We start from the raw sequence: 19,543 nt of genomic DNA, 5'->3' as shown, positions 1-19,543 counted from the left end.
ATTTGCTGAAAGGAGATGCCCATGTAGTAACTTGGAAACAAAGTGTATGAGACATTTTATTACACTGTAGTCTTTACAGCCAGATTCGACAAGCCAAAATCTATTAGTTATTAAGTAAGATGAATGGGGAAAATCAGACCCTTTTTTATGTACAATTCTTGCTGGAAGATAAATGCTCGAATATCATCCTTGTAAGTCCCCAAATTTCTCTCTGAGGCAGCTAGGATTAGAACCCACTATGTATAAAGGGACAGGTAGTTATATAGCTTTAGCAATTTCCTTAACTCTTGTTTTATTGTGGGGAGTTTTGTTGACTTGTGCATCTTGACTGAATGCCTAAAATTTGGGCCTATGGACCATAATAAATTATGACCAACTGTATGGTTTGTAGGATAAGTCTTATTTGGGCTTAAAATACCAAGTCCCGTGTGCTTAAATCAAGGTTGGGCATTGTATGGTTCACTAGGGCTGTTGCCACATTGCAGAATTAATGTAGTTTGATACCCTTTAACTGCCATGGCTCCATCCTATGGAACCCAAGGATGTGTTGAGGCACCAGAGCTCTCTTTCAGAGAAGGCTAAATGTTTCACAAGACTACAAATCCCACGATTCCATAGCACTGAGCCATCAAAGTTAAAGCGGTGTCAAACTGCATTAATTCTGTGATGCAGATGCAGTACCTTGCTATACTGCAGCTCCCAAAATTGATCATTGGAGGCTATGCAGAGGGCTGCCAGGTTTTTAAGCACGGTTCTTCTCTGGTTTTTGAGCACTTGCTATACTTTATTATGCCACAGTCTCTGCTGAGTTAGAGGAAGGATGCACCTTTCTCCAATTTAAGAAAGAAGTGGGAACATTCCCAAAGGTCACACCGGGTCTCTAGCAGGCCTACTAGCCAGCCTAACCAAAGGCCAAGAGTGCTGGGAGCTGCAGTCCAGCAACAGCCAGCAGCTCAGACTATTGCCACCCTTTGCAGCTTATCACAAGAACTGGCCGTTCGCACTGACCAGTTGCAAAGGACAACATGCATTGTCAAACCTAGCAACATCGTATCGCACCCGGAAGACAGCGTTCCCTCCGCTCTTTGCTCTTATCCACTTTCTCAGCCCTCAGTTCCAATCTGGTCATTTTGCAAACCCATTCGTTTTGGGCCTCCCTCATTTCTTCCTTTCATTACCTATCTCAAAAGGGATGTTTCAAACCATGTTGCCTCTGCAGAGAATGGCAAGGACACCCAACTGGGGGAATAATACAAAACAAATACACACTGTTTATAGGTTGAGTCTCGCTTATCCAGAACTCGGAAATCTGAAACGCTCCAAAAACCAAACCTCTTTTTCGCAAGGATGGCTGAGATTGTGTCACTTTTGCTTTCTGATGGTTTAGTGCACAAAAGCTTTGTTTCATGCACAAAATTATTAAAATATCATGTATAAAATTACCTTATGTGTCTATGGTGCATATGAAACAAAAGTGAATTGTGTGTTCAGAATTGGGTCCCATCTCCAAGCTACTTCATTATGCATGCATATGCAAACAGGAAATGACTTGAAGGCACACAACAGCAACAACAACAACATGCAGGTATTGCAGAATCCAAAAGACTTCTAGTCCCAAGCATTTCAGATAAGGGAGACTAATCCTGTGGTAATGGCTGGAAACTCTGCCTCACTGATCTCAATGGGACCTAAGTAGACTTAACTTTGGATCTAGACTTAACTTTGCAACCTCTGTGCAAGACACACACACAGCTATTGTCCTATTCCTCCAAATTCAAAAGAGAGGTCTTGCTCCTCTCTTAACAGGTCTGAACGCAGCTGAAATTCAAGCAGATGGAAGGATTATGGTCCTTATCTTACCCGCAGCCACAAACCATCTGTGAAGCCATCTTTCTCCATTTATGAAGGGGGAGTTTCAAACCAGTGTATATGGCCCCATACAGACTGCCAAAATAAAGCTGCTTCGGGTCACTTTGGAGGTATGCTGTTTAAATGATGCATGTGTCCTAAGAGTCCGGAAGCCATGCCAAAGCCATGATCCAATCCTAAGGACAGGAGCGCAGCTTTGGTGCAGCTTCTGGACTCTTAGGACGCATGCATCATTTAAACAGCATAAACTCTAAAGTTGACACGAAGCTGGATTTTTATTTTGGCCTTGTCTGTATGGGGCCTATGTTTTCCTATGCTTTGGACTTCAGCTCCCAGAAATCCCTGTTAGCTTGGCCAATGGTCAGGGATTCTGGGGGCTGAAGTCCAAAGCCACTGTTTTTAGATTAGTCAACAGAGAGCCAGTATGGCATAGTAGTTTGAGCGTTGGACTATGACTTTTGGAGACCAGGGTTTGATTCCCAGTTTGGCCATTAAACCCACTGGGGGACCTTGGCCAAGTCACACTCTCTCAGCCTTGGGGTTAAAGTAATGGCAAACCATTACTTGCCCAGAAAAATCCATGGTCATAACGTCACCACAAGTCAGAAACGACTTGAAGGTAACACAGTGCGCATACATATTATACAAGATATGGAAACACATGGAAAATTGTTCTCTTTTGCACGCTTCTTTCCCCAACGATGCAGAAAAAGAAAACTCGGTTGCAAACTTAAAAGCACTTGGAACTTGCTTAGGGATGAAGCCCAAGCTCTAAAATGAAAAAGTGTCATTAGGATCGGTACATAATTATAATCATAATTATAAGCAAACTTCAAGGGAAAGGAGGTTTTTTGGGGGGGAAGTGCACACTCACTGACTTAGCAAAAGCCACACCAAAAAGCATTGCACAGGTCACCGCAACAAGCTATGAGAAAGAGAGCACCCAAATCCATATGCGCCTGAAAGACCCAAAGGTGCGTTTTCTCATAGGAGAACATGAAGGATTAAAAATCATAGGGAGCTGAAAGGACTCAGGATTGTGGCTAGAAAGGTCAGGACTCTTCTTACTTACATCTACATCTGCCTCTATACTGTATATACTTAACTATAAGTCAACATACATGATGTTGACTTATAGTTGCATGTATACGGTATATATGTGGATGTATATATAGGTAAAAGAAGTCTCTTGACCTTTCTAGCCACAGTCCTGAGTCCTTTCACTGCATTTGTGGGTTGCTCCCATAAATTTAGACATAAACTGAGGGCAGATTTTGGGACCAAAATTGTGGAATTTGCTTTGACCCGTGGTTAAGTCGGGGGTCAAACTTAGGGGCAGGTAATGGAGGATGTAAAGGACGAAACAAAGGGAAACAGTGTCAAAGAACGCACCAAATGCCAGAAGGCATCATACCTGTTTGCGCTCATAGTAAAGGCTGGATGGATGAGAGAGGAGAAGGGGGCTCTTACTTTTAGGTTTGGCTTTGTAGGAGCAAAATGGGGGCATTGACACCCAAATCAGTTCTGCCCCCCCCAAACATTGTCCATCAGTCCCCCCCCCCCATTTCTTGCATTGGAGTAACCTGAAATGCCCCTCTGATCCTGGAAGCTAAGCAGGGTCAGCCCTGGTTACTCTTGGATGGGAGACCCCCAAGGACTCCAAAATGGGGTGGGCTCTGCTTCAGAGGCAAGGACTGAGGATCCCTGGCCTGAAAAAACCCCTTTGAGGTCCATGGGTGACCTGAAGGCACATACATTGACATGCATACAATGTGCAGATGCCAGACCCTGCCTTATCTTGGAAGCTAGCCCGGATCAGCCCTGGATAGTCCTGGGATGGGAGACCACCAAGGCTCTATTTCGGAAGAAGCCCCTCTGGCCTAAAGAAAGCCTAAGAGAGCCATGGCATCCAATATAAACCGACATAAACCGGAGATGTTCCAATGAGCCTCAACCCCAGAAAGGCCCCGGCTCCGCTTCAGTCTTGGAAGCCAAGCAGAGCTAGGCCTGGTTCATACTTGGATGGGAGACCCCGCCGCGCCCCAGGGCTCTCTTTTGGAAGGAAGCCCCCCCAACCCCCCCAGGGGGACCCCCAAAAAAAGCCCCCCCCCCCCCCCCCCCCCAAAATCCCCCCCCCCTTTCCAGTCTAGAAAGAAAGAAAGGGAAAGGAAAGGAAGAAAAAGAAAGGGAGGGAGGGAAGGAAGGAAGGAAAGAAGGGAAGGAAGGAAGGAAGGAGAGAAGGGAAGGGAAAGGAAGAAAAATTGAAAGGAAAGGGAGGAAGGAGGGCGAGCAGACAGGAGAAGGAAAGGAGGGAACGAAGGAAGGGAGGAAGGAAAAAGGAGGGACATAGAGAGAGAGAGAGGAAGGGAAGGGAGGCAGGCAAGCGAGGCCGAGTCCCGGCGTTTGGGGCCCCGTTGTCCCCGGCAGCGCAGGGCTCCTTCTCAGGGCTCCCTTTCGGGGTTCCACCAAGGGAGCCCTCCTTCCCTCCGGGGCCTCTTTCCAGTCCAGGAACCGGCAGGAAGCGGAGAGGGGCCAGCAGAGCCGGCCTGGCCTTGCTGCTGCTGCTGCTGCTGCTGCTGCCTTCCCTGCCTTCCTCCTCCTCCTCCTCCTCCCTCCCTGCTCCCCTTGGAGCCCCAGCCCTGGAAGGGCTTACCTTTGTACCTCTCCAGGACGTCCTCGTAGGCCTGGACGAACTCCTTCTCCTGGCTGCGGCTCAGAGGCACCTGCCCCGGAACGTAGCCCCCGACGGCCATGGCCCGGACCCAGTGGACCCAAGGCAGCCCCAGAGCAGAGGATCGCCTGCCTCTCTCCTTCCCTGCCTTCCTCCTCCTCCTCCTCCGCCGGCCAAGGGCTGCTCCTCCTCCTTCTCCTCCTCCCGGACTCCTTCTCCGCCGGCCAAGAATAGCTCCAGGCCCCGCAGACCAGACGCCGCCTAGTGGACACACCAGGAACTGCAAGCCAGGGACCCAGCAGGAGGAGGCTAAGGCTGCAGCCCCCCTGGAGACCTCATTCATCACCCCCCTCTTTGGCCCCGCTTTAACTGCCTCTGGGAATGGTGGCTCCACTTGGGTCAGGCCTCCCCTGGAAGAACACAGCCCTCTCCAGTCCTGGGCAAAACAAGGAGGAGGCTGAGAAGATGATGGAGCCATGGGTCCAAAGGAGGGCCACCCAAAGGGAGAAGGGGCTGGAAAGCATGAAGGACTCAGGGAGCTTCAGGGATGTTTAGCCTAAGAAGGTGAAGGGATGATATGAGAGCCCTGTTTCAATACTTGAAGGGAAGACATATTGAGGAGGGAGCAAGCTTCTTTTCTGCTGCTCCAGAGACTAGGACCCAATGGAGCAATGGATGCAAGCTCCAGGGAAAGAGAGTCCAGCTCAACATGAGGAGGAACCTCCTGAGAGTAATAAGCAGTATTTGAAGGGATGTCCTGTTGAGGATGGAGAGCAAGCTTGTTTTCGGCTTCTCCTGCTTCAGGTCCGCTCCTTTTGGGGAGTCCCTGAAACAAGGACTGGAAGGAACGCTGTGTGTGTATCCTAAACATGACTATTTGGGAGCCAGCCATTTCTGCTATGGAGAAATGGGAACAAAAGCCAGCATTGTTACGGATACAAATCTACCCGGCTAGACCTAAACGCAGTCCTGCAAAAATGGAGGAGAGAAGACGGTTTGCAAACTTGGAAGGGCTAAGCCCCCATGATCCACACACTTCACGATTATAGCAGATCAATATCACTTTTAACTGCCCCTTTGCATGGAAAACGGGGATTTGTAGTTTGGAGATTTACAAAATGTCTGCTACAGAGTTCTGCCGCACTATAGCTCCCAAGAAACATATCCAGTTGGTAGCTACATTGGCCGTGTTGCGAAGCACAATATCCAAACCGGCGATACCTTTATCAGCCAACCAAAATGCACAAAATACATAAAACAGGGGAGAGAGATATGTAGGCTACCATGACATAAGTAGATCCATGTGTAATGGAAGAGAGAAGAGAAAGGTTACCTTTTTCCAGTTATCTTATTGTAAATATGTGTGTTTGTATATATGTACTTGTATAGGTCTTGGACACTGTTGTACTATAGCTCCCAAGGTACTCTGATAAAGAGGAACTGGGGATTAAATCCAGGCCCCTTGAGAGACCTGTAGCTCATGGCAGTGTGCTACAACTCTCTAGCAAAGGTGTCCTAAGGATCCCTACCCAAAGTATAACTCTCAGGATCCCAAGGGATGGAGCTGTGGAAGTTACAATTGCTGCAGACTATCTATAGGCACACAGTTGGATAAAATCCAGGAATAGCTAAAAAGTGCAATTGTCTGCAATGGTCACACGCCATGATGGTCTCTCCTTCCAGCACCAGTGAGCTTTCTCTATATAGGAAACCTATAGTACTGTTATTAAAAAGGGGGTTGCCTTCCCAAAAAATGGGGAGGTGGGGCTGCAAAGGGCCAAAGGAAGGGTTTGGGCTCCATCTGGTGGAGGCACCTGAGCCATACAAGTGGCAGCCATGCCTCTGGAGATGAAGATGCTCTCTTGGGAAAAATAAGAAGACTAGCAGAAATCTTATCCTGAGAAGGAAAGTTTGGAATTAAAGGATTGGAAGGAGCTGGGAATGTGAAAAGCTGCAAGGTGTTAGGACCAGGAAGGCTGGCGCATGATGTCTGACAAAGCGGAAGCAGGAAACATGTTCAGAGTAACCGTATGGGCCTAAGTTTGCATCATGTATTTTGTGCATTTCATCAAGGCTGCATCCACACTGGTGAAATAACCTGGTTTGGCACCGCTTTAACTGCCCTGGCTCAAGGCTATGGGATTCTGGGAGTTGGAATTTGTTGTGGAGCGGAGCTTTGTGTAGCTCACTAGCAGAGGCGGCCAAGGACCTTGTAAAGCTACAAATCCCAGTATTCCATAGGATGGAGCTACAACACTCAAAGAGGGGTCAAAGTACATTATTCCTACAATGTAAGATGCACCCTAGGCAACCAAAGCAATGGGGCAGAAAAGTGACCAAAGGAATGGAGACACAGAAGAGTTTGCGGTGAGGATGATTTTAAATGTCTCACTGCGATGGTAAAAATATGAGGCACTGAAGGAGTATTTCATGTGAAGGGGCAGAATTTTTATTCACGTGGCACTACCATCATTTTGCCTCCCTATACCTATACCCCTTGCCTTGCCACAAATGGCACATCTGGAGACGGGCAACCCTTGAATCACTGGGATGCAGTTTACTGGGACGTTGACACCAAAATTTTCCCCATTGAATTGGGGTCTCTGTTTATCCATGTTTGCATGGAGTGGAAACCCCTCTCCAACCATCCCTCCCCAATGCAGCATCTTTTGATGGGCCTGTAACCATGGCAGCCAAGAGAATGGGTTACTCAGCCATCTGCGTCGCCCTGGAAACGGGCTTCTTCCATTGCAATTTCCCTTTCTGTGTGTGTATGTGTGTTGTGTGGGACTTTCCCTTTTCTCTAGGCCACTCCACCCTGAATGCAACAGCAATATTTGGAGAGAGCTGGAGTAGGGGGGTCTCTTGCAAATACACACGGTTGCAATCCATTAGGAAACAAGGACAGAAAGATCTGGGTCTAATCTGCACTGCAGAAACAATGCAGCTTGACAAAGCTTTAGCTCAATGCTAGGGAATTCTGGGGTTTGCAGTTTCATGGGATAGTTAGCCACCTCTGTCGGAGAGCTCTGGAACCACAGCAAAGTACACATCCCAGGATTCCATACCATTGAGCCACGACTCAGTGTTGACTCAGCCTTCCATCCTTTTGTTGGTTGGTCAGTAAAATGAGTCCTCATCTTGTTTGGGGGCAATTGTCTTGCACACATTGTGAACCACTTAGAGTGCTGAGTTCACTATCAAGTGGTATAGAAATGTAAATGCTATTGCGGTGACAGTTAAAGCAGTGTCAAACTGGATTATTTCTCCAATGCAGATCGGAGCTGAGAACGACGCACACACACTTGCATGCAAAGCCGCAGAAGCTCCAACATTGGGGTCTGCATCCTATTATTTGGTCTCCAATAGAGAAGAACCACTGACTCAGTAGTTGAATGGTGAGTCAACACAAAGGTAAATTCCAGTTATTCAATGGGTCTGCTCTTAACAATTGGATTTGGATGACAAATTCCACTTGCCTATGACTAGCATGGCATAGTGGTTTGAGCATTGGACTATGACTCCAGAGACCAGGGTTCGAATTCTGGCTCGGCCATGAAACCTGCTGGGTGACCTTGTGCAAGTCACACTTTCTCAGCCACAGAAGAAAGCCATGGTGGCAAACCTCCTCTGAATAAATCTTGCCAAGAAAGCCCCTGTTATGGTTGCCATGTCAGAAATGACTTGAAGGCACACAATACCAACAACAAGTGTTATTCAGCACCTTTCCATGGCCTTTTATCAAATGCTTTATTTTGGGAAGCATCCAGGGGTAGCTGCGTTGGCCATTTAGCAAATCCAATCAAATATCCACCAAATGATGATCCCTTTATTGGCCATCCAAAATGCACAATATACACATTGCAAAGCTTGCATCATATATATTGTGCACTTTGGTTGGCCAATAAAGGGATCGCTGTTTGGTGGGTTTTTGCTTGGATGTGCTTTACTTTGGGGTAAATGAGGCAAGCTGCCTGCATCCCTCCCTCCCTCATTTTGAGGAGCCTCCTTTATTTGCTTCTGATGATCAGCTCACCATAAACTAAATGCAATCTCCTTTTTTTAGAACAATCCAGCTCCCAAACAGACACTGCATTCAGCGGCTGATTTTAGCTGTCAAAACCGCCCCTAAAAAAAGCAGAGCGTCTGTTGTGTTAAGTGAGAATATGTGTGTGTGTGCATTTTGTGCATTCAGAGAAGCAAACACAGGGCTGGCACCGGGACAATTTCGATACCGCCTGACCTAAATTTTTTGCTCCCCGTTGTTTTCGATTGTCTGCATTTTTAATTTGGCCTCGGAGCTGATTCCTGACCATTCCTATTAATTGTTATCAGCTCCATATCTCAGTGCACCAATTTCTCTCCCTTCCTTTGTTGATTCAATTATGTATCTTCAGGAACACCTTGGGAAGGTGGGGAAATGAGGCACAGACCCACAAAAGAGATCTAGTTCTACACACACAAAGAGATCTGATTCTACAGACCAATACGGCCATATCTTTGAATGCGGCCACAACGAGATCTAATCCGTCTTCACCTGGCAGGTTTCACCAGTTACATTTCTCTCCAGATCTGGCTGTGCAGGAGCTTCTGGCTACGATCGACCGTCGGTAAACCCTGCCAACAGAGAAGCCTGTGGTCTCATAAAGGACACAGGGAGAGAAGCAGATTTTGGAGGGAAGAACCAGATGGCTGCAAATGGAGAAAGGGAATGTGACTGCCTTCTTCTTTTACTGCCTTTGTTTCCCAGTGACTCCGCTGCGTTGGGAAGGATGGCTGAGACACATAGACATGCCATTTCTGTCTGCATAGAGCATCCCTCTCTATAGCGGCCTCATTCCCACTACCTTATAAACCGGATCACAAATCGGTTTGAACAGACTCAAATGGCCCTGGTTCTGCTCTATTTGGGACCAAATAATAGGATGCAGACCCCAATGTTGGAGGCTCTGCGGCTTTGCAGTCAAGTGTGTGTGTATCTTTTAGGATATGTCCCCACTTGAACTGAATCACTGAAGCAATTCGGAGAGGGATGCCACACGCCAGACCTATTTAACCCATGCCTTTTTGACATTGATGTTTTCCGTGTCTTTTTGGATAAATCGATTCCGTGCAAGTGTGAACCAGATGCGGATTGGAATCAATTGAAATCTGCCCTTCCACTGGATGGAGCGGGTCCATTTTGAACCAATTCGTTCGTCAACATTAACCACAAGTGGGTTATTTTACAGGGTAAAAATGCAGTCGGGGCAAATGTAGTGGGAACCACGCTCCGCTGTCGAACTGATCCATTGATTTGGATTGCAAACCACTTTTTAGTAAGTGGGAATGAGGCCTTATTAATCTCCAACAAGCAGACCTCTGAACCCTCCCTCCATCCCTCTCTTTTTAAAACCATCTTTGCCTGGTGAAGAATGGAAAGCTAGCACAACAACAATCCACACCTCAAATCCGCCTTCTTAACAGCGCTGTGTCAATACACAACAGACTCCTAAGCATTGCATTGTATCAAAGACCCACGGATTCCTACATATACTTGCATGCCTCTAGTTTTCACCCAAATTATTGTTTACGGACAAGCCTTCCAAAGCAACTGCATCTGCTCAGAAGCATGAGACATGGACTCAAAACTCTTGGATGTACAGCAGGTATTCCTCAAACTACAGTACCTATCTAATAAAGTAAAAATGCAAACCAACAAGGCTGGCTTCTACTCCAGTTCAAAGACACAGCCGTGTGAATCTGGAAAATCAGTCTGCAAACGGATCTTGTAGGCCCTTTGACACTCACTGAAAGAAAGATGTTGGCAGCATAAGCTTTCCTAGGCTTGAGGCTACTTCCTCAGATGCATGGAGATGTTCCTCAGATGTCTTCACTCCATGCATCTGAGGAAGTAGACTCAAGTCTAGGAAAGTTCATGCTACCAACTTCTTTCTTTCATTTAGTCTCAAAGGATACTTCAAGATTCCTCTGCAATCGACAAGAAGACAGATCAAAATCAGGTAATGACAGAAAAGTAGCAAGACTTAGCAACCTACTTTTCCTGTCCACTTCCAAGAGGAATGCAAGCCAACAATTCTTGCATGTGCTCTCATTAGCACATGACATTTCACCAGCTGGACTATGGACAAGAGTTGCAAATGTTACTTGGGTGAGATCTTACTCTAGTGTAATTATACAAAGTGTAAGGCAAGGTGGTGGCAGGGTGCCACAAAGCCACAAAGAAAGTGTAGTGCGAGAGAGAGGGAGGGAGGGAGGGAGGGAGGGAATGGGGCTATTGGGAGCCATCAGATCTTTTCTGCTTTCTAGGAATTCAAATCATTTGTTGAGAACCAGCATGGCATAGTGGTTTTGACTGGCGGACTATGACAGGAAAGCAAGGTTCGATTCCCAGCTTGGCCATGAAACCCACACTCTATCAGCCTCAGGGGAGGCAATGGCAAACCTCCTCTAAACAAATCTTGCCACGAAAAAACCATGATAGGGTCGCCATAGTTTGGAAATGACTTGAAGATGGGCACCACCACCAAATCCTTGCTTAGTTCATCGTTGCATGCAAGGACCAAGAGTTAGGATGGTTTTGCACACATCCCCAAGTAAATGAGTATTTCTCCACAGTTTTCTCCCAGTATTCAGACCCACGTGGGTCGCTCCCATTTGCCCACAGTGGCATTGTCCGCCTTTGCAGAGGAGATGGCTTTGCATGACAAAGCCAGGGAGCGGCAACTGAGGGGCTGGGTGGCCCAGTGACCTCTGTCCCCATGGACAATGACTTGCCCCCTTTGAGAGACGCTGGGTGGCCCCAACCCTCCCTTGACCTCGAGTCAGTTGAAGGAGTCCCCCTTTTGTGGCCAGTCCTCTGCTCCCCGGCTGTGGGTTCAAGGAGGAGGCAAAGGAGCTTGTCACAGGCAAAGGATTGTCCCATAAAGCAAGAGAAGAGGCTACAGAGGGACCCTCTCTCTGTGACCCTGGGCTTTTTTCTCGGCACAGAAACAAGAGAGAAAGAGGAACGGATGCGATGGTGGTATGGAAATGAGACGGATCCAGCTGGAGGAGAAACAGGGGTGGTAGGATGTACCAGGAAGAGAAAGGGAAGAAAGCAGAAAAAGCGGAGGAGACAAACACTCCATTCACATTGGTTGCTTTTCTTGCATTTCTGGTCTTGCCATGGGTACCAAACTTGCCCACTTTAAACCACCCTCCTCCACTTCTCAGCTTCCTGGCAGCATATGGTCTTTTGGTGTGTTCTGCAAACACCTATTTTCAACTGGAATGGGTTTAGATAATATTGGCTCTAGGAAATAAACTACTGTACTTGGTTTGCAATAGAAGGAGCTCTGGCACCATTCTTGTGTTTATTTATTTAATTTATATCCTGCCTTTTGCCCAGAGCCACTTGCAGAGTTGCATGTCTCTCAGCAGCAGTCTGGTACAAAAGCCATTTTCAGGTGAAATGTATCATTAAATGGCAATAAACCTAGGCTTGCCAAGGAATCTTCTTTCAAGCAAGGTTGCTGGGTGCTGGCATCCAAAACATCTGGAGGGCACCAGACCTGAGCACCATTTTCTTTTAAAGCACTATTGCATGAAATTAGTGTGCACAGTAATGTGGAAACAAGCAAACAATCCCTTTGGTTTAGGTATGTGGTCATGTTGTGCCTGAGAGCCAGTGTGATGTAGTGGTATTAAGTGTTGGGCTACAACTCTGGAGACCAGGGTTCGAATATAATAATACTAACAATAATCCTAATGCTGGAGCATCAAATAGGCTGCTTTTTTGATATCCTCTGAGGACCTTTCTTTCATTTCCTGGAAAGGGATGCTGAGTTTTATATTATGTTTTAATCTATCTTTTCTTGGCCACTACTGTTCTACGCCATTTTCAGTTGTCAATTATGAGTCAAATTTACATCCTGTTTTATTTCCTATGGGTTCAAAGGGACATACCTGGCTCCTTCTTCCTCTTCCCTTGAACCTCACAACAACCATGCCAGGTAGGCCAGGAAAAGTAAAGTTCAGGGGGATGAGAGAGACCACATAAAACAGGACCATCCTTATTCTAGATGTAGACCTGAGTGAAATGTTTTGATTTGGGAGGAAGCTTTTAACAGCCGAGAAATACCATTGCATTCCAAAATGTTGCACACGGCGAGGATTTGCTCAGGCTAAACAATGTTCTGTCCTGCTGTGATTCATCCTAGAAACATGATGAGATTCAGAGCCAGCCTCCTCTTCTCAGGCAACTTATTCCGCCATCGCCAGCCAGCTCCAGCCAACCGACAACGCCAGTCGAGACAAACGGATTGACCGTTCAAACAGAATCCATTGAACCACAGCACCAAATATAGTAAACCAGTTGTAAATTAGCCAAAATTATTTTAGCATTTACACATAGTCCCCATGCAGCCAAGACTTGTTCCTAAAAGGGGAAATTTGGACCAACTGTGCCAGCTGTGAGTTGCAAGCCAAAAAGTAACTTCTCCAAACTGTCATTTCAATGCAGCTTGTGCTTCATCTATATTGCAGAATTAAAGCAGCTTGACACCACTTTAATGGTCATGGCTCAATGTGACGGAATTCTGGGATTTGTAGTTTTATGAACTATTTAGCTTTCCCTGTTGGAGAGGTCTAGTGCCACAACAAACTACAAATCCCAGGATTCCACAGAATGGAGCCACAGCAGTTCAAGCAGCATCAAACTGTGTTAATTCTATAGTGTCAGCAGCTTTGGTTAAACTAAAACTCCAAGAATTATTTCATAGCTGGTGGCCATGCTCACAAGAGCACTCTGGGAGTTGTAGTCCAAACACCTCTACCAGCTCTGTCCATGGCTGGTGGGGGATGCTGGGAATTTTAATCCAACATCATTTCCCCCAAAACTCTGCAGAGACCTAGAAAACAAGCATAGCCAACGGCTAACATGGCTCTCCAATAAATATTGTTTGCCTTCAAGGCAACCAGGTGGTCTTGGGCTGCATCCACATTGCAGAAATAATCCCAGTTTGACATCACTTTAACTGCCGTGGTTCGATGCTATGGAATTCTGGGAAATGTAGTTTGTCGTCTGTTGCCACAACAAACTACATTCCCCAGAATTGCATATTACTGAGCCACGGCAGTTAAAGTGGTGTCAAACCAGATTATTTCTGCAGTGTGCATGCAGCCTTGTTCATGTATACAGATTTAAGACTATATATTGTAACAACTCCAAACATAAGAAAGTAAAATGTTGTCAGTATTACATACACAATCTGGACAGAGGTGTAACATTTACTTCCTACCAGGGTCTGTTGCAACATAATTACTCATATTAATTTACCTAAGGAGGACATAATGACAGGTAGCAATGTAACTACTTCACTGGTGTAACATGTAACGTTTACTAACTACTTTGCAAAGTTATTTTAAGTGCATTTTTAGATGAAGCAAGTTGCTTTTTGGGGGGGGAAGAGAGGCGACATTTGACTGACTAACAGCAATGGATCAGTCTTAAAATGCTGTAAAGGATAATGGAAATAAACTACTTTTTTCTGCTGCTATTAGATGGCACCAAGTTCAATGTAGAGCCCAAAACGCCTACAAAAGGTTGCCCAAGGGCTACTGTTTGGAAAATGCACAATTCTTCCTGCATTCTAATGTAAAGTCGAATATTTTACTTGCACCCTTCAAGAGAATGGATCCAAGTTCAGAACTTGGGTGTGTCTACATTGTAGAAACAATGCAGTTTGACACCACTTTAAATGCCATGGCTCCATCCTATAGAATACTGGGATTTGTAGTTTTACACGGTCTTTGGCCTATTCTGCCAAGGAGTGCTGGTGCTTCACCAAACTACAAATCCCAGGAGAGCCATGGCCGTTAAGGTGGCATCAAACTGCATTATTTCCACGGTGCAGATGCACCCCTTCTCTCCCTGGATTTGCAGGATCTTGTTATCATCAACATCATCATCATTATTGATAACTGTTATTTATGACTGTTTGTATACTGTTTAGAGCCAAGCACGTCAAAGCAGTGCACATTACTAAAACATGAAATATGCACACCTTACGCAACACACATATTAACATACACACTTTATGAGGTCCAAAAAATAAAAAGACTAAATTGGACTATTTGGGAAGACTCTCAGGAATAAAGAGATTTTGACATGCATCAAAAAGCATGAATAGTTGACGCATGTTGTGTTTCAAGGGGACGTTTGATAAGATCCCAGAAAGAATGAGACAGCCCCAGATTGGTGGCATTTCAGAAACGGGTTAGAAGAAAACCCACTCCTGGTCTCCAAATAACAAAGTTTGCATCTGCACTGTAGAATTAATGTAGTTTGACACCACTTTTAATTGCCATGGGTCAATGCTAGGGAATCCTGGGATGTGTAGTTTGTCGTGGCACCAAAAATCCCTGACGGAGAATGCTAAATAGTTCACAAACCTTCAAATCCCATAATGCCCATAGCACTGAGCCATGACAGTTAATGCAGCATCAATGTAGAGGCAGCCAAAGACACCTAGCATAACTATGCAGACAAGTTAAGACAGCAGGACTTAGTCTTTGGTGCTCCAGATATTTAGGACTTCGGCTCCCAGAATTCTTGACCACTGGTCCTGGCTGAGACTTCTGAGACTTAAAGGAACATTTTGTAACTGACCACTGTCTGCCCAAACCCACTTCTTCTTACCTGCTACTCTGACAACGGCTCTCTCGGCCGGATCCAGGACCGAGTCCTGGCTTTTCCTCTTCTTCTGCTCATGAAGGGGTAAATTCCAGGGCAAGGTGTCCCCAGGTGGGCAAGGAGACAGGCTGCCAGACCGCTCACTCCGGTAGGACCGCTCACTTTTGCAGGACCGTTCGCTCCGGTAGGACCTCTCGCTGAGGGTCTCTTCGTCAGAAGAAGACATGGCCCCTTGCCGAAAGCAGTGGGCACAGAGGAGCCCCTCGACCGTCAGGAACAGAAAGTCTGTAAAAGAGACATCGGAGCCAACAGGTAAGGAGAGGCCAGGTGAGGAATCCAACAAGTCATGCAGGACTTTGGAATCCAAGGAAGAGAAATCTGAGGTTTCAATGCAAGCATAAGAACAGGTAGGCACCACCATCGACTCTAGAAAATCCAACATCACGCTTGCGCAGTGTGTAAATGTGCATTTTTAGGGCTATTTGGCCATGTTCTAGGAATACCCACAAAAAAACTATGGATGCCGGCCATGAAAGCCTTCGTCTTCATAAATTAAAATATCTATGTAGAATATAAAACCACAATAAAAAAAATATACAGAAGTTAAAAGGCATCACTAAAATCCACCTGTGCCATAATAAAAACCACCCTGATATGAATTATGTATCAAATGCTTGCTTAAATAAAAAATGTCTTGGCTGGCCAACAAAAAAAGTTATCACGATGGCATCACTAGGGTTGGTGCAAGAATCCATGGTGCCAGGCAACTTCAAGGTACTGAATGCCTTAAAGCCATGATCGCCAAACTCTGGTCCTCCAGGGTTTTGGACTTCAGCTCCCAGAAGCCTCAGTCATGTTGGCCAATGGTCTGGGATTCTGGGTGCTGCAGTCCAAAACACCTGGAAGGCCAGTTTGGGAACCACTGCTAGGCACTAGATCCTATCCAATCTTGGATACTAAGCAGGGTTAGCCCTGGTTAGTCCTTGGATAGGAGACTGCCAATGAATACCAGGTACTTTAGCCTTGTCCATGATGAAAATCAAGTCCTGTTGGATCTATTTCAGAGGAAGGAACTAGCAAAGCCTACTCTGAGTATGCCTTGTTAGAGAAAACCCAATGAAATCCATGGTGTCACCATAAATTGGAACGTGGGTTCTTACCTGATTACGTCCCTTTCCAGCAGAGAAGGTCCGAGCATCCTTGATATTGGGTAACTCCGCCTCGTTGGCTCCTGGTAGGCAGGGAGATAAAAAGAGACAAAAGGTCCAGGGGCCGGCCCCTCTCTATGGGCGGAGTGACCCCTAGTAGCCCCAGTCGATGACCAGCAAGAGACCGATTTTGGGTCCCCAACGACTAGCAAGAAAAAACAAAAACAGGAAGTAGTCCCAAGGGCACAACGACACCTCGTCTGATGAAATTGTCCGCAAGTGTCAGCAAGAGAAGGGCGGGAAAGGATGCTCGGACCTTCTCTGCTGGAAAGGGACGTAATCAGGTAAGAACCCACGTTGGCACTTGAATAGGAGACGACCAGGGAATACCAGGTGCTTTAGGCTCTGTTTCAGAGGAAGGAAGTGGCAAAAGCCAACTCTGGAGTCTCCTTGCCTAAGAAAACCCTCCCAAATCCATCACCATTAATATGACACACATACACACATACCTAAAATGCCTGGCTCTAGACCTCAACTTGGAAAGCCCCTTGTTCCGGTCTTCATGGAAAGAGAAGCACTCTGCCTATCCTCAGAGGCACTCTCCACTACAATTCCACAACCTTCAGGGCTTACGCTTTGGCTCCAAAGACCGCCCTCAGAGCTTTAAGTCCCGGAAAGCTCACATTAATCTTACAGATCTGGGTGACTGGGCTTCATTGGAAAAAAATAAACTCAACAAAGCCAGCCTTGTCCATATGAGACGCTTAGCTTATTCTTTCCCCCCTTTTCTTTTCTTAGCTCCTTCCCAGCCATGTCCCTTTCCTAAATCCCTCTCCATGTGACTTCCTTGCAGGAATTATGGCCTTCCTTAGACACAATGCCTGAGTATCCCTTCTTCTCCATCCATCGCTTTCCCATCCATCACCCACCTTCCTCCTCCTATCAAAGGAGGAGATCTTGACTATAAATGCACGAAATGTCCTTTTTATTATCCTCACAGGTCTCCATCCCATGGACGAAAGGGGAGGAGAGATGGAAAAAAGCATGGAGGGAAGCGGAGAGGAAGAATGGAGAGTGCGTTACCCCATCTTGAGCGAGGAAAAAATGCATGCAACAAGGCTTTGGGTACCAATGAATTGGATGCTTCTTTGCCTCGCTCCAAGGCATCTGTCTCCTTCCTTGGACACTGAGAGGATGCCACTCAACAATGGACTCACACATGCCTTGCACACACATGCACACACATAATCCCACAACTGCCTCAATCCAGCTGGTCCCCCCCGCCTTCCCCTCCATCACCACCATCATTGGAAAAAGGTTCTCCTGCAAATAAAAACCCAATTGAGATGCTACATAGCAATCCCTTCCCAAGCTGAGCAGTATATATGTATTTTAAACCCACATGCCATCACAGAGCCTAATCTCATTTGGAATAACCCACTAGTTTATATTTGAGACAAATAGGATAAAGGCAACGATAGTAACAGCAATGAATAACCTGATCCATGGCCACCCCCTTGTCTTCTGGCTGCATTTATCATTACTGTTTTATTTCGTTTTGCAAGGGAATACCATTTAAAACCACATGAGAGATAATTAAAAATGAGGAATTAAGAGCTGCAGCCCACCATTCTGTTTGTGATCAATGAGACAATACTGGAGAACAAAGACCCCAAGACCCTGAGTGTTCCCAAAGCCTCTTTCCCACCAGTAAATGAATAAACAGAACCAGAAGCCATGCCTTCTTCCCCTTGATGGCTGCACCTGAGTGGCCCATTGATGCCTCTGCAGGCGCCCAGCTGTGTGCATCAGGCATGTGTGAACACATCTGGGCTGTGGGCAAATTGATGAGAGAGGAAGGGAGGCACGAAAGAGGGGATAGTGGCCTTAGAAAGATTTCTTTGGCTTTACATTTTTGGCACCTGTTTTATCCAGCCCTTGCTTCTAGCTTCTCTGGAACACACCCACCTCCTGAAACCACCAGGAAAAGGGCATGGTCTCCCCTGGCACCTGCCTTTGGGCAGCATGCAAGCAAGGCACAAAAGCCACAAACCCACACGCACAAGGAGGCCAATGAAAGCATGCCTATAGGGGAGGCTACATGGGGCATACATGCATGTTTATGTGTATGAGGATTCCTATACATGCCTGTGTGCACATATATACTGTATATGCATGCACCCACAGACCCAACTGAGAAGGGAGGTCATTTGCATTCCTCTGGGGTCGCCCCCCTTCTACACCCGGTTAGGTCAAAAGGGGGGGGGGAATTTGCAACAGCAGCAGGTGCAGGTGGAGGAATGCCTACCTGCCCCCCTTCCTTCCTTCCCTGGGGCGGGAAGGGTAGGAAGGAAGGAAGAAGAGAGAGAGAGAGAGAGAAGGATGGAGGGAAGGTAAGATGGAGGGAGGGTGGAGGGGGGGAAAGAAGGGAGGAAGAGAAGGAAGAAAGGAAGGAAGGAGAAGATAGAATGGAGGGGGAGAAGGAAGGAAGGAGGACGGAGTGAGGGAGAAGGAAGGATGGAGGAAAAAAGAAAGGATGGTGAGGAAGAAGGAAAGATGGAGGGAAGGAAGGAAGGAAAGGAGAGAGAGAGAGAATGAAGGTTGGAGGAAAGGAAAGAAAAGGAAGGAGATTGAGAGTGAAGGATGGCTGGTTGGAGGGAAGGATGGAGACAGGGAGAGCGGGAGAGAAGGATGGATGAATGGATGGATGGGAGGAAGGAAGGAAGGGAAGAAGGGGGGAAGCCGAGGGGACTCGGGGGGCAGGTAGGGGTGTCCGCCCTTGCCAGAGCCGGAGGGGTGAAGGCGTGGGGTCTCTGGCGGTGTCCCCCTGCCAGTCCCTGGTCTTACCGGGCTCCTTCCGAGGCGGACAGAGAGAGGGACAGAGGAGAGCCCCAGCCAGGCAGCCTCTCCCTCCTCCTCTCTCTCCTTCCCTCCTTCCTTCTCTCCTCCTTCTCTGCTCAGAGCTGAGGCTTTCCCGCGCGCAGACGCCGCCCCGCCTGGCTCCGGATCGGGACCGCCTCCCCCCGTGACGCCACCCCCCCAGGCAGGTGAAAGAGGGAGGGCCGAGGGGGCCTCTGGGCATGGGCAGAGGGCAGCCCTGGCTGAGGAATCCCAAGGAGAGACACAGAGAGTTTGGGAAACGAACCAACCTACCTTCCTTCCTCTCTCCCTTCCTCCCTC

General features: G+C 47.0%; 1 protein-coding gene across 10 annotated transcripts in view; it reads right to left on the bottom strand.

Annotated features, from left to right (window-relative positions):
• The window catches only part of MACF1 (microtubule actin crosslinking factor 1), a 255,271-nt gene extending 235,978 nt beyond the window's left edge, over positions 1 to 19,293 (bottom strand). For 9 of the 10 annotated variants that reach the window (XM_042440379.1, XM_042440382.1, XM_042440387.1 and 6 more), the window contains exons 1-2: positions 19,211 to 19,293; positions 15,222 to 15,500 (exon numbers count right to left, since the gene is read on the bottom strand). In XM_042440379.1, the coding sequence (XP_042296313.1) occupies positions 15,222 to 15,441 (220 nt within the window). In that variant the 5' untranslated portion in view covers positions 15,442 to 15,500; positions 19,211 to 19,293. Of the gene's footprint in view, positions 1 to 4,522; positions 4,707 to 15,221; positions 15,501 to 19,210 lie in introns of those variants that run through there. The other variant, XM_042440385.1, reaches the window with a different exon arrangement.
• Between the last annotated feature and the right edge of the window lie 250 nt (positions 19,294 to 19,543).

The sequence above is a fragment of the Sceloporus undulatus genome, chromosome 9 (assembly GCF_019175285.1).
Source record: "Sceloporus undulatus isolate JIND9_A2432 ecotype Alabama chromosome 9, SceUnd_v1.1, whole genome shotgun sequence".
Classification (NCBI taxonomy): domain Eukaryota; kingdom Metazoa; phylum Chordata; class Lepidosauria; order Squamata; family Phrynosomatidae; genus Sceloporus; species Sceloporus undulatus.
This window is presented reverse-complemented; position numbering and strand designations above follow the sequence as displayed.